General features: G+C 38.3%; 1 protein-coding gene across 2 annotated transcripts; it reads left to right on the top strand.

Moving 5' to 3' along the window:
- Positions 1-2,712: 2,712 nt before the first annotated feature.
- Positions 2,713-13,424, top strand: rab3db (RAB3D, member RAS oncogene family, b). 2 transcript variants are annotated; one of them, XM_027141739.2, is made up of 5 exons: positions 2,713-2,869; positions 5,592-5,831; positions 9,679-9,797; positions 11,180-11,304; positions 11,446-13,424. In XM_027141739.2, exons 2-5 carry the CDS (start codon positions 5,592-5,594, stop codon positions 11,631-11,633), a joined length of 672 nt encoding a protein of 223 aa, XP_026997540.1. In that variant the 5' UTR covers positions 2,713-2,869; the 3' UTR covers positions 11,634-13,424. The 2 variants fall into 2 exon arrangements, with proteins under 2 accessions (XP_026997540.1, XP_026997539.1); XM_027141738.2 differs by lacking the exon at positions 2,713-2,869 and adding an exon at positions 5,275-5,391.
- The last annotated feature ends 249 nt before the right edge of the window (positions 13,425-13,673 follow it).

The raw sequence follows: 13,673 nt of genomic DNA, 5'->3' as shown, positions 1-13,673 counted from the left end.
CTGCACAGTCACTAACAGAGTTGACTAAGAGCCTGTTCACTACTTCTCTCATCTCCATCACTGATGCCTCTAATGAATATTCTAATGGGAAATAAACTGCATAAGACAGAGTGGCAATGGAGAAACAATAAGGGTTTACAACAAAAGTGAACAGAAAGGAAATTTCATGTAAAGTAAACCTTAAACAAAGACAGAAAAACTGGATTAGAAAGCTGGAAGAGAGTAGAAATTTTCTCTTCCCTATTCATCCATTCATCCATTAACCGAACAGCTTATTTTATACAGTGAATATTGAGCCTACACCAGGGGACACCCTTCCCACCACACACCCCAGAAAATTTAGAGACTCTGGTCAGCCTATCATGAACAGTGGCAGAGAATGAAATTGAAAGTATAGAAGCCTTTATTGTCACCACGTATATATTACAGAACAGTGGGTTTTTTTTCTTTGCATATCCCAACTGGCAGCTATGATACAGCATGCAGGGAAGGTTAAGTGGCTAAATTGCCCAAAAGTGGCAGCTTGGCAGTGCAGGGGCTTGAATCCCAAAAACAGCTCAGAGCCTTAACCACTAGAACCACTACTGCACTAAAGCAAACTCCCTGGCAGGGACTCAAACCCCAGTGTTGGGCATGACAGGCAGAGATACTGTCCACTATACTAACAAGGAACACAGAGAAGGAAACCAGAGTACCCACAGAAACATGTAATCGCCACACACACAAGGAAGAGCCAGGTCTCAAAGCACCAATCACAGAGTTGCGTGGCAGACACGCTCAACACTAAGCCACCATGCCCTCCTCCACTTCTATCTACTCAATATCTCTCTTTTTTTCAATGGGAACTACATGTGTTTCTAAGATATTTTAATAGCTAGTCAACTAAAATCCATCTGACAAAGGATTTACAATCTGCATACCTATTCATTGTTGCTAAACTTCTCTGATTTCAAGACTGGTTCAGCATAAAACAAGAGGAAGTGTAGGATGAAGTCATTTGAGAAGGAATGTGGTGTAAACTGAACTCCAGGAAATGTTGTGGCTAGTAATCAGTCAAGAATTCAAAGCCTACTTCTTCTCTTTTTCCCCAAGATTTCCCAAAGAAAACATTAACAAGTGTGATATAAAGAATATAAATGATTTCTTATGAGCAAGCTTCAAAACATTACCTACCTTAGGACTGTTTTTCTTTTTTTTGTTAGTTTGTTTGTTTGTTGTTTATTTAAATATATATATTATTTCTTTCGTGATAATAAGGTTTGTTTGACTGTTTCTTACCCTATCAATGACAAATCCCTTTAACAGTGCTAAGGGTAACACATAGGACCTATGTGGTCAGATACAATCTAATCATACCTTTTGAGTATAATAAAAGGCTGGTATCCTTGCTTAAGGTGTAATGCAATGTACTCTCCTTCTTCATGGAAAATTAGTCAATAATCACTTACCAGCCATTTTAATAGGAACATGTACATCTGCTCATTCATGTGGCAGCAGAACAATGCTGATAATGGTCAGAAGCTTTGATTAACGTTCTTTTCAAATGTAAAAAGGCGGATGAGTGGTTTGATGTCAGTGACTTCGAAACTGCTGCTCTTATGGGATTTTCAGTAAGTGCAGTATCTTAAGTTTACACAGAGTGCTTCGAAAACACACACACACACACACTCTCTCACACAAAAACAGATGGCGTATGACTGCTCTGTGGATGGAAATGTCTTGTTAATGAGTGAGGTTCGGGGAGAATCACCAGACAAGTGTCAATACATGGACAAACATATTTAGACATGATTGGTTAAGATGATGATCTTTGTAATGTAATAAGGTAAATGAAAATATTTGTGGACAAATTCAGAGGAAATGTGACGTGCTATTATGTCAGCAAAACAGCAAGTACAAGTACATTAAATAGTAAATCTGAATAGAAAGTATCTAAGTGTCCAAGAGTAGCTGTAATAGGTTGTCACAATGCTAGATGAAGGACTGCTGGCTGTTAAGTGGTTTGATGGCTTGAAGATAAAAATCAGTTCTTCAGTCTGGTTGTCTGTGTTTGAATGCGATGGACGCGTGTGCCAGATGGCAGTGTTGTAAACAGGAGTGTTTTCCATTGAGGAGCTCCACTATTTTCACCCATATCTTAAGAGCATTGTGGACTGAGGAAGAGCAACTACCATACCACTATGGTCATACATTGGTCAGAAAGGTCTCTATGGGAAAGCGGTTGAAGTTAAACATAATATCAGAGGAACCTATTAAGCCTCATCAGGAATTAAGCCTGCTCTCACCACTGTGTCTGTCTGACTATTATCAGTGAATTTAAAGATGATGTGTTGAGCTGAAAGGAAGTCTATGGCAATTCAAATAACTACTAAATCAAATCTGTTTCTTAAATATGCAACACAGCCTGCCTGTGACCATCAAACATGGCATGGCCCAAGTCAGTGAGACCATTTCCACCATTTTGGTGTTTGATACCAACATAGACTAAAGATAGTGATCTGTATTATTATTTGCTCTGTGTTGTACAAGAGATTTCATTTTCACAAGCTACACTGAACACCTCGTTGTTTTTTATTATTTGTGTAATATACTATAATAATAATAAACATGGTAAATAGTTGGCTAAGATTTTATGAGGGTCTAAAAAATTTGCATACTGGTGTTTAGTGGTCTAGTGTGTGGATGTGGATAGGGGGCCGGGACCACAGGGCAGCTGTTTCACACACCGTATATCCGGGAGCACTAACGGGATCCGCGTGCACGACACAACCTTAGCAACGGCAAAGCTCCCTTCCTACTGAGCTGTAAATATCCGGTAAGATCAGCCTCGTGCACGCGCAAAGCGGATTCTCGCGTTTCTCACTGTGAGGTAGGCAAAGAAACTTTTGTTAGATTTTTGGTTTTGTTTTGTTTTGTTTGAGTGTCAAGTGCAAGTTCGGTTACTCTGGAGCACGCAGTAGGAGATGAAACCAAAAAGTGTCCAGCTGAAGAGTTTAAATTCCGGTCCAAACCCTTAAACCTGGATTTATTCACTTATAAATATGACACAAAAGCTACTGATGAATTTAAAAAAGCCGCATGCGCTCGTTTGTGCGATAGTATCACTGTGCGTGGGGTATTAAAATGTGGGTGTTTGTAAACATTGATCATTTTTATTTATTCTAAAGCTGTAAGTCGACCACTGAAAGTCGACTAAGAAAACCGACTACGTTCAAAAACACACACTGTTTGTACCGAACACACAAACTATCATCTGGTTTGTGTCACTAAACCCTTAAAGGTCTTTTACAGAAGCCGAAAACAAATGGCTTCTATTATAACATGTCCCAAGAAGAGGTGCTTTAGAAAGCTAGACCCTTAACAGCTTATTTTACCGGTTTATTGTGCTCTTTTTGGTACAGATGAAAGGACAGATGCCCTATCTGTCAAATAATCGGTAGATAGATAGAAAGATAGATAGAAAGAAAGAAAGAAAGAAAGAAAGAAAGAAAGAAAGAAAGAAAGAAAGAACTTTGTCATTACATAGAACAGATACACAGCCACGAAATGAAGTTTGGCATCTACCAGAAGTACATAGAGTAGCAATTGTGCAAATAGACAAGTGCAGATGTACAGATGTAAACATATGTATAGCATGTAATATATAGGTATAGATGTAAACATATGTACAGCAAGTCTTATTGAGGTCATTTCTATCCAGACTTGGCTCATGGGTGTTAATTATTTAGTCTGATAAAACAAAAGAAAAAAAACTGTTTTTTCTTTGGGTTGTTTGAGGTGAATTTATTTATTTATTTATTTATTTATTTATTGTTATGTTCGTAAATATGCTTTAAGCATCTATATACAGTGAAATCCTTCTGCTCCAGTTATACACTTGTACCCAGACAGCACAAAAATGATAAGCAGATTTTGAGCTTTTGAACTCTAGAACCTACTAAACCACACCTAAACTTTTAGAAAATACCCCCTTCATTCCTTCTGAACTGCATCACTAATCATCACCAACTCTAATATATAACTGCATCAGTTATATATGATTAAAATGACAGTTAAAGCTTCTTGACTGTGTGTTTGTGGAAAGTATTGCCATTTTGTTTGGAGTAAGGGACAAGTCTGTTTTGTGGAAAGCAGTTCTCAGATAAGCCAAAAACACAGTTTAATGGGTCAGTTCTTTTTGGGAAAGTGGTTGTCGTTGTCGTGTTTTTGTACTCACTGGGTACTTTACTGAGAATTATCAATCAGTTGTTCACCACTACACTAGTCTGAACAGTAAAATGGTTTTGAAGAAGAAACCATTATTTGTCACCCTTTTTATGGTACTGTACCCAGGATTTTTGGATTTATTTAGCTACACAAAAGTGTAAATGTCAATGATAAAAGTTAATGATAACTTGAGGCTTATTGATCTTGTTGTCTTGTTTTTGTGTGTGATAATTCTGGTCATTGCAGTGCACATGTAGCCTTTTTTCCTTTGCTGATTTACAAAAACTGCCTATGATTCAGTTACTGTATTTTGTAAACTTGGGGAAAAGCACAAAAAAAAACAACTGCAATTATTAGGTCAAAAACAGTTCCATGTTATATGAAATCATAATGCTTATAAATAACAATTCTTCAATGGATACCAAGGAGATCTTATCTCAGTATTTGTATTGTAAAGAAGATCTTCTGTTTAGCATGCATTTCAAATCCTCCCTCACACTATTGCCCTCTTCCTCTTCCGTAACACCTCCTGCAATATAGCCCACATGCAAATTCTGCTCTCGTCATGCAGTGTTAGCTGTAACTGTCAGAACAGGCTGCTTATGAGGAACTAGTATTCTGAAGTAAACCACATATACGTCTGACACTCATTAGATGCTTTACCAACATGCAGGTGATATTTAATCAATTCTGCTGTTTCTTTGAACTTCTCAATTGCGGACCCACTTCAGTGCAAAGGGTCTGCCATCCACCCCCAACATACATGCGCACCTGTTTCAGATGCATCTGCTCCAACAGAACTAGCATTTAAACAAGGACACTTCTTCCATTCAGAACAATGACCATCCATCTACACTCTTTGTTATGTAATAATATCAACACCTCTGGAGAGGAGTCGTGCCCAGCGAACTCGGCTTGCTCACTGTAATGGCTCTGCGCATTTTGTTCGGGGGTCTGTCGCCATGGAGACACACCTTGCCAGAGGCCAGCTAAGTGCTGTATAGCCCTGAATGATCAGGAGGGAAGGAGGAGGAAAAGGGTGGAGAGAGAGAGACAGAGACAGAGAGAGAGTGAGAAGTAGGGTGGTTAAGGGAGGGCAGAATGAGAGGATTTCTTGTCTCTCTGTAAAGCTCTGTCTGTCTTGCTTTTTTGGACATGATAGACTCTGGAGGTTACGCTCATAGGGTAATGAACTATTCAGATAATTAACTGGATAGTTTAGATTGCTTCAGAACTAAAAGTGGCTGAAGTAATTGTTGTTTATCTAGAACACTGATAGTCAGATTACAAGTGCAAATCAAATAGGAGGATAGGAGATTTTTACAATGTTTCAGTGAGGCATGATAACCTGTTGTTTTAACGTTTTAACATCTAATGTCCTCTAGATGGCGACGGTAAATGACTCGCGCCTGCTTCAGCAGCCCTCTCAGAAGGATGCAGCTGATCAGAACTTTGATTATATGTTCAAGCTATTGATTATTGGCAACAGCAGTGTCGGAAAAACCAGCTTCCTGTTCCGTTACGCCGATGACTCCTTCACCTCGGCTTTCGTCAGCACAGTAGGCATCGACTTCAAGGTCAAAACTGTCTTCCGCAACAACAAGCGGATCAAGCTACAGATCTGGGTATGTTTGAGTACACGTGACTTAGTCGTTTCTTCAAACTGTTGTCTAGATGTATCTATATAATTTATATAAAGATTTTTTTCTTTTGTTCCCATTGGAACTTCCAGAGTCTGAGACTAAGACAATTTTCTGCAGAATTCATTGGCCTTCTCTGTTTTCTGCAAGAAATTACAAAGTTGTCTATTTTTAAATTAATAGTCCTAGACCTGACAGCTTTAGATGACATGTTTGTACAATGTACAAAACCGTACTGTAAAGTGAAGTTACTTCATGTCATTTAAGACACTCCTCTTTATTTTATCATCATAGATTCAAAGATCTGGCTTCATTTCCTTTTGCTCTACCTGGAAAACTGCTAGACTATTTAAAAATCAGAGAATACACACACAGGTTCATTCAGTAAGGACAGTATTGTGATTTTCAATCGAACCTCTAATTGACATACAAGCTGATTTTTTTTATGAACTGATGACCATTTATGATTCTAATAAGACGACCTTACAAAGAAAAGGATCTCTTATGTAATGCGTAAGAGCATTAAATATTTTGTGCATGTTGATTTTGTGTAGCATGCTAAAGCAGACCGCAGACTATTCTTTTTTCCAGCCACAAATCAGCACTTATATATAATCAGTATTGACACTTTGTTTACTCAGGCCTTTCTGCTCTCTTCCGGTTGGCTACAGTAACCAGACAACAATCAATTAAACCAAACATTATCCTAGTTGTTATACAGCCTTTTTATTCTGATTGTAATATGGTATAATATATGGAAACCAACACAAAGAATTCTTAATTTTCTGCCAAAGACATCGTTGCACATGCATGATCCTAAGGCAACTGTGCATGTGGTTTGGTTTAATCACTTGTTTAATTTGGTTATTTACAAGCGACCAATGACCAGGTACTATTTGGTGTGTAATAGCCTAAGAGTTATATACCAACTGTCTTATATGGCTGATTTTAGTTGTGAATCCTAGTTTGTACATCTAACTGGAAGGAAAAAATGCAACCCACTACATCAGCATTATTTCTTCTGTGGAGCTACATAAATACACCAACATTTAAGGATATAAAAACCTGAAACCTATTATTCCGTAGTAATTGTGGATCTCACACACACCTGAACACACACCTGATGATAAAACAGTAACAGGACAAATATCTTTTGTCTAAAATCTTTGCATTGTTCTTGTTTATTGTAGGCCATCAAACACAAAGATTTAGCAGGCTTTAATGATCTGAAACAGCTCATCTGTATTTGCAAGCTTTCTTCATCTGATTCTGTTAAATATGGTACAACATTACAGACGCTACACAACGCATATATTGCTAGTGTGCAAATTTCTCATTTACCTCTGAATGTTTTTTGTTTTTTTTTACTGTAAATCCCATCAGTTGAAATATTAGGTGTACTTTTATGCTTATCCAGGAAGCTGTATATTATAGTAGAGCAGCAGTAACAGGTAGTAGGATAATTGATTGCAATCTCATAGTAGGCGGATGAAGTAAAGTGGCACTGCTTGCAGACTCTTGCTGAGTCCAGAGCCTCCTTAATGTGCTCAGTGGCATCAATCCAAAGATGAAATGGCCTTTTGTTCGCTTGCACTACCTTTTTCAGGAGGCCCAAAAAACCTTGGCATGGATTACTTCCTGACCAAGCCACACCTCTGTTCGAATGCCAGGAAGCGTTGTTGGCAAAGGTCATCAGGTATCAGCAACTATGGTTTGCCTCAATACTTTTCCACTACCTCCTTTTTTTCCCCCACAGGATTCTTTTGTAGATGTAAGAGATTAGCCATGACTCATACTCCCAGGCTTTCAGTGAGGAACACAAGTACTTTCACTTTGCTCTACTGACTAGTAGTGTACTAATTTGCTAAGGAAATATACAATCAATTCGTCTAGTAACCTTTTAAAACTTATTTTGTTATTGCTATGTTTGAAGGTCTAATGCTTCAGATACTTTATAAGATGTGGATTCAATTTAACAAATGAGAGTTAATTAATCTGAGCACTTTCAACACCTGTGTGTGTGTGTGTGTGTGTGTGTGTGTGTGTGTGTGTGTGTGTGTGTGTGTGTGTGTGTGTGTGTGTGTGTTATGTAAGAAAAATACGTTGATAGATAGATTGATACAAAGACATGATAAAGGAAAGGACGGTTTTATGCAAAGTGCCATAAAGTAAGAGTAAACATGGTCTCTCCTGTATGGGAAAAGACTGCTAATTGTCTTCACAGGAAACAGGATATGACACATTTGTTAAAGCCACAATGGCATTTAAACTGTTCACTTCTCTGTCCTTCATATTAAAAATCATCTTAGTTTTTCATTGTTTAGAAGTGAAATAAGCATTTATTACTTATTACACAACACAATATAAAAGGGGCTTGATGTCCAACCTGAGTGACACACTACGGCACTATGGTTACCTGAGCAATCTTTCCTTGCCCTCTTTCGTATGCAAATGACGGAGCCAGTCCAGGTTTCCAGGCGACAGTGGGATAGTTGCCGTGCCAACCCCTTACCTGTCTGATTTCAGCTCTTAAATTTAGTAATTACATTAGGAACAAAAGTCTCTGTTGTTAGATTCAAATGTCCTCTGACATCTGGATAGAGATTATATAAAATATAAATTTATGCAAAATACAATAAATTAGACTGATGTTTAAGTTTTTAGATACATGGCTGAACACATCGAAGCTTTTATGAAAATGAAAAATAGCACACAAACAGGTAAGGGTTTTATTTTTTATTTCTTTCTTTTTTTTTTTCTTTTTGAAGTAAGTAAAAGTCCCTTAAATCTCCATACATGGGAACATGAAAATGATATATAACTTTTTAGAAAGGCATTTTGTTAAAAAGGGTTCATTTCCACTGTTGTATTGAGATTTTTAGGAAACCCTGTTGATGGAAAAAGTGCATGTCTGTTGTATGCATTGGTGACAAATTAAAGAAAAGGCCATTAGAGTATGATGCCCATGCCAAACCAGAACTCCCACAATGCACCTTAGCAGATTTCTACTCCTCTCTGGAAGCACCATTCTTCCAAAAGATATTGCCACTGTTGGTGTTTTTACTGTATGATTGTGGTGGAGAATGCCAACATGCCATTCCAAAATCTCTTATATATGTTCAGTTGGGTTGAAATGTGGTGACTGAGATGGCCATAGCCAGAAAAAATATTCAGTGTAATCACTAGAGAAGGTTGTGTTTGAAAAGTAGAGCAGCGGTTTCTGAAATACTCACTAGCACCAATAAACATGCCATATTTAAAGTGACAGTGATATGATCATTAACCGAAGCTTGTGACCAAAATCTGCATGATTTTCTGCATTTTGCTGTTGAGTATATAACTGCATAAATAAGGAGGTGTACAGATCTTCCTATTAAAGTGGATGATGAGTATACAAATAGATTAAACCACACAGAATGTGAGGTTAAAAGTTTCAAAAACATTTATACCAGAAAAGTGTTTATATTATTTATTATAATTGCCATAAATCTAAATGTAAATATATTACGTCATTTAGAATTTCTAATGTCATTTATTATTTCCGTCACTGTAAAACTGGAAAATTAGAAGTGGCTGCCCTCTGCTGGTTCACAAAGAATACCTCTCCATATTCTCCCCATCGTCTGGTTCAGAAGTAGGCCAAGCTGCAGAAACTCTCCATTACATATTTGAATCCCTAGGTTAACCTCCGTAAACAAAACACAGCTTTGTGATGAAAATGGAGCAAGTGTTATTTAATCTACCCTCAGATATCTTGTAGAAACAGACCAGAGTTGATTTGTATTGTGCTGCATATTGTATTTGACTTGGCTTTGTGTTTGTTTTGTATTAGGACACAGCAGGACAGGAGCGCTACCGAACCATCACTACGGCGTATTACAGAGGAGCCATGGGCTTTCTGCTAATGTATGACATCACCAATCAGGACTCATTTAATGCTGTACAGGACTGGTAAGTTTTTAACAAAGGGAAAGGGATACCACTACAAATCAGGGACAGATAAGTATATCCTAATTTATACCTAAGCAGGTGTAACCTTCCCCCTAGTACACAAAAAAAAAAAACAAGGAACAATTCACAGACTTCAGCAGACTAACAGAATACTAACAATGCTGCAGCCATCTATTCCCACATGGGATGAGAAATTCAGGCCCATGTCAAATTGTCATAGAAAATTGTTCAGGTGCAAAGCATATAATATGGAGTTCGCCCACCCTTTCCAGCAATAACAGCTTCAACTCTTCTAGGAAGGCTTTCTACAAGGTTTAACAGTGTATATGGGAAATTTTGACGATTCCTCTAGAAGCACATTTGTGAGGTCAGACACTGATTTAGGATGAGAAGGCCTGGCTTGCACTCTGTGCTCTATTTCATCTGAAAGGTGTTCTATCGGGATGAGGTCATGGCTCTGTGTAGGCCAGTCGAGTTCCTCCACACCACACTCGCTCATTGGTGTCTTATTGCTCTTTGCTTTTTGCACTGGTGAGCAGTCATGTTGGAACAGGAAGGAGCCATCCCCAAACTGTTTCCACAAAGTTGGGAGCATGAAATTGTCAAAACTGTCATTATGCTGAAGCACTAAAGTTCCTATCACTGGAGCTATGAGCCAAGCCCAGTCCCTGAAAAACAGCCCCCCACCATAATCCCCCCTCAACCAACCTTTACACTGGCACGATGTAGTCAGGCAAGCACTGTTCTCCTGGCAGCCACCAAACCCAGACTTTTCCATCAGATTGCCAGACAGAGAAGCATGATTTGTCACTCCAGAGAACTCATCTACACTGCTCTAGAATCCAGTGGCTGTGTGCTTTATACCACTGCATCCGATGCTTAACATAGCACTTGGTGATGTAAGGCTTGGATGCAGCTGATCAGCCATGAAAACCCAAAGTTGTTGAGCTAATCTGAATGCCACATGAAGTTTGGAGGTCTGTAGTTATTGACAAAGTTGCCGACTTCTGTGCATCTCAGCATGTGCTGACCCGCTCTGTGATTTTACGTGGCCTACCATTTTGTGGCTGAGTTGTTGTTGCTCCTAATTGCTAGTAGTGAGGAAATATTCAATAATGGACTTATTGCACAGGTGGCATCTTATCACGGTACCATACTTGAATTCACCGAGCTCCTGAGAGCAACCCATTCTTTCACAAATGTTTGTAGAAGCATTCTGCATGCCTATGTGCTTGACTGTATATACCTGTGTCCTTGGAAGTGATTAGAACAGCAGAATTCAATGATTTTTAGGGATGCCCTAAAACTTTGTAAATATATTGTAGCATGCAGTAAGACAACTTAATAAGCTGTTTTCCTTACTCTGTGTGTGTTGCCTATAGGGCTACCCAGATTAAGACATACTCTTGGGACAATGCACAAGTCATTCTGGTGGGGAATAAGTGTGATCTAGAGGATGACCGACTTATACCAGCAGAAAATAGCCAGAGACTAGCTGATGAACTAGGTGAGACATTTGAATCCTGACACTACAAACCCATATCTTTACACAAATGGCTATGTAAACCTACTAAATTTCATTAAATTCATTACTCTTTTGCTGTACACCAGTAATATATATTGTAGTTCCACTTTTTCTTTCTTCCAGGATTCCAGTTCTTTGAAGCCAGTGCCAAAGACAACATCAATGTGAAGCAGGTGTTTGAGCGGTTGGTGGATGTAATCTGTGAGAAAATGAATGAAACTGTGGAGAATGATGGTGGTCCACTCAGCAGCCTCAAAGACTCCAACCTGCAGGACTCTTCCCCTGAAGGACAAGGCAGCTGTGCTTGTTAAAAACCAACCCCACACCACTTTACTTCCATTCCACCTTACAAATTGCACCCTTGTCTTTGTGCCCTGGCAACACACCTGTGTACAGAGACTTCAGTCTAACTGTCTGACTAAGACTTGCTGTTCTGGATTGCGACGTGTCTTGATTTATATCCTTTAAGCCATTCTAACATTTCTTCAGGTATATTTCAAGCCAGTGTTGTAACGCAAATTTATTTGGCTGATGAGGTGAAAGTTCAGTATATTGTCTGCACAGCAGTCCATTTGTACGACTCATTAAAAAGCATTACTTACTGCTACAGAAAAAGGGTTGTTTGGGGATTTGGCTAAGGTCATTGTTGGTGGAAGCATTTTCTCTGAACCTACAGTGTACCTTGAATCAAGTAAAATATTCTTATATCTTGTTACAGCTCATTTTAACTCCTCTCATGACTGCATTAAGAAACGTACAGGGTGTTAGAGGTCTCTATGCTAGCAGCTTACAGAGATAAACATCTGTCTATCCACACCCATCCATTCCTTCTAGCCCTCACACTCTTTCTTGGTTGTCACTCCTCTAAAAAAAAGTTTGGGAGAGCTCTGTGGCTTTGCCCACATTGGATGTGTTTGTCACATGTAAGCCAATAGCCCCATTTTTCAACTGCCAATCTGTACTAGACTTGGACAGCATACTATCTGTTTTATTTAAGTTTAGTTTTTAGAGGGACTGCATGTCAATGCACAAAGTATGATAAACAAATGAAGACAAGAGCAATTTAAAATTAGATCAATGTGACCATGTTACATTTCTTGTCAAATATTTTTCATCATGGGAATAATTTTGTTTCTCCTAGTAAATATTTATAGTACAATGCTGCATGTGATTGATCACATAAACTTTGAATTAAAATTCTGAAACTGTTACACTAAGTATTAAATACCTTGAACTCTTCCTGCTTTTGTATATCACTTAAAAAGCTTATAGTTAAATAGCAGTTCCTTCTATTTCAATATAAAGGCAGTTTATCTGTTTATATCTATATCTATCTAAGTGTCACATTTAATTTTTAATTTGCTGATGTGAACCGTATGGACTCAGTATGCTTTAAGCTTTTAAGTGGTGTTTTTATGGTGAAATTATCACCGCATTCAGGCACTAGTGCATAAGAAAGATCAGATGAATATGCTTAGATGCAGATGTATATGTGGCCTTTAGGGTCATGTGTTTCATATGTTTTGCACTTTTCAAACCTTTTTTGTTTCTTTCATGTGTTCTCAGTGTTTCTTTGTGTAAGAACATACAAACTGCATCAATATCACTCTGAAAATGTTGTGTGTTTGAATCATTTAGTAAGTGAAAATGTGTAGATTGTATGCACTTGTATGCATTATATATTCAGGGACAGCTCTGAAACCTGCAATATGGTAATGACTCAGGCTTATCTTTATATTTGTACTAAGCACTAAATAGCTATCCTTTAGACAGAATTGGCTTATAAAGTTTTCTGGTATCAAGAATTCTTTCCAAGCTTAAATGACATCCTTATAATGTAACCTGGTCATTGTGATAACAGAAACATGAAAAAACTCTCTGCAGCATCTCATCTAACCTCCACCCCTTCCCTCTTCTTTTTCTCTATCATTTGCCAAACATACAGTTAACTGTTATGATCCGTTGGCACCACTCAGCAGAGAACTCTGGTCTCAAATTTTTCGTTAGCATTTTTTTTTGGCTCTGGAATGTCTTATACTGTACATACTACACCATTAATAAAGCTCATAATTACTCACATAGTAATGGCTGGTTGTAATTGACTGGTTGGTCTTTGCTGTTGTTTTTTCTGCCTTTGGTAAAGAACTTTGGGGTACAGTGGGCCACTGATAACATCTGATTTACGACTGTATACCACATGGCTGCCATGCTGTGTTTTATCTAAACACCCAGAAAAGTGCACATGACAACAGGAGCTTCCTGCAGCATGTTTTCTTGGTAGCCACCGGTAATCCACAACCTCCTGAGGCACATAAAAACAAGACAAATGTTCTCCGCACCATAAATTTGGA

Source organism: Tachysurus fulvidraco, chromosome 15 (genome assembly GCF_022655615.1).
Source record: "Tachysurus fulvidraco isolate hzauxx_2018 chromosome 15, HZAU_PFXX_2.0, whole genome shotgun sequence".
Taxonomy (NCBI): Eukaryota; Metazoa; Chordata; class Actinopteri; order Siluriformes; family Bagridae; genus Tachysurus; species Tachysurus fulvidraco.
The sequence above is the reverse complement of the archived record's forward strand: the minus strand, read 5'-3'. Positions and strand labels throughout refer to the sequence as shown.

Excerpts from the sequence above, each read along its gene's own strand:
- rab3db (XM_027141738.2), top strand. The coding sequence starts at position 5,362 with ATGATAGACTCTGGAGGTTACGCTCATAGG. Across the intron at positions 5,832-9,678 it reads GGATCAAGCTACAGATCTGG|GACACAGCAGGACAGGAGCG; the intron begins GTATGTTTGAGT and ends GTTTTGTATTAG. Across the intron at positions 11,305-11,445 it reads GAGACTAGCTGATGAACTAG|GATTCCAGTTCTTTGAAGCC; the intron begins GTGAGACATTTG and ends TCTTTCTTCCAG.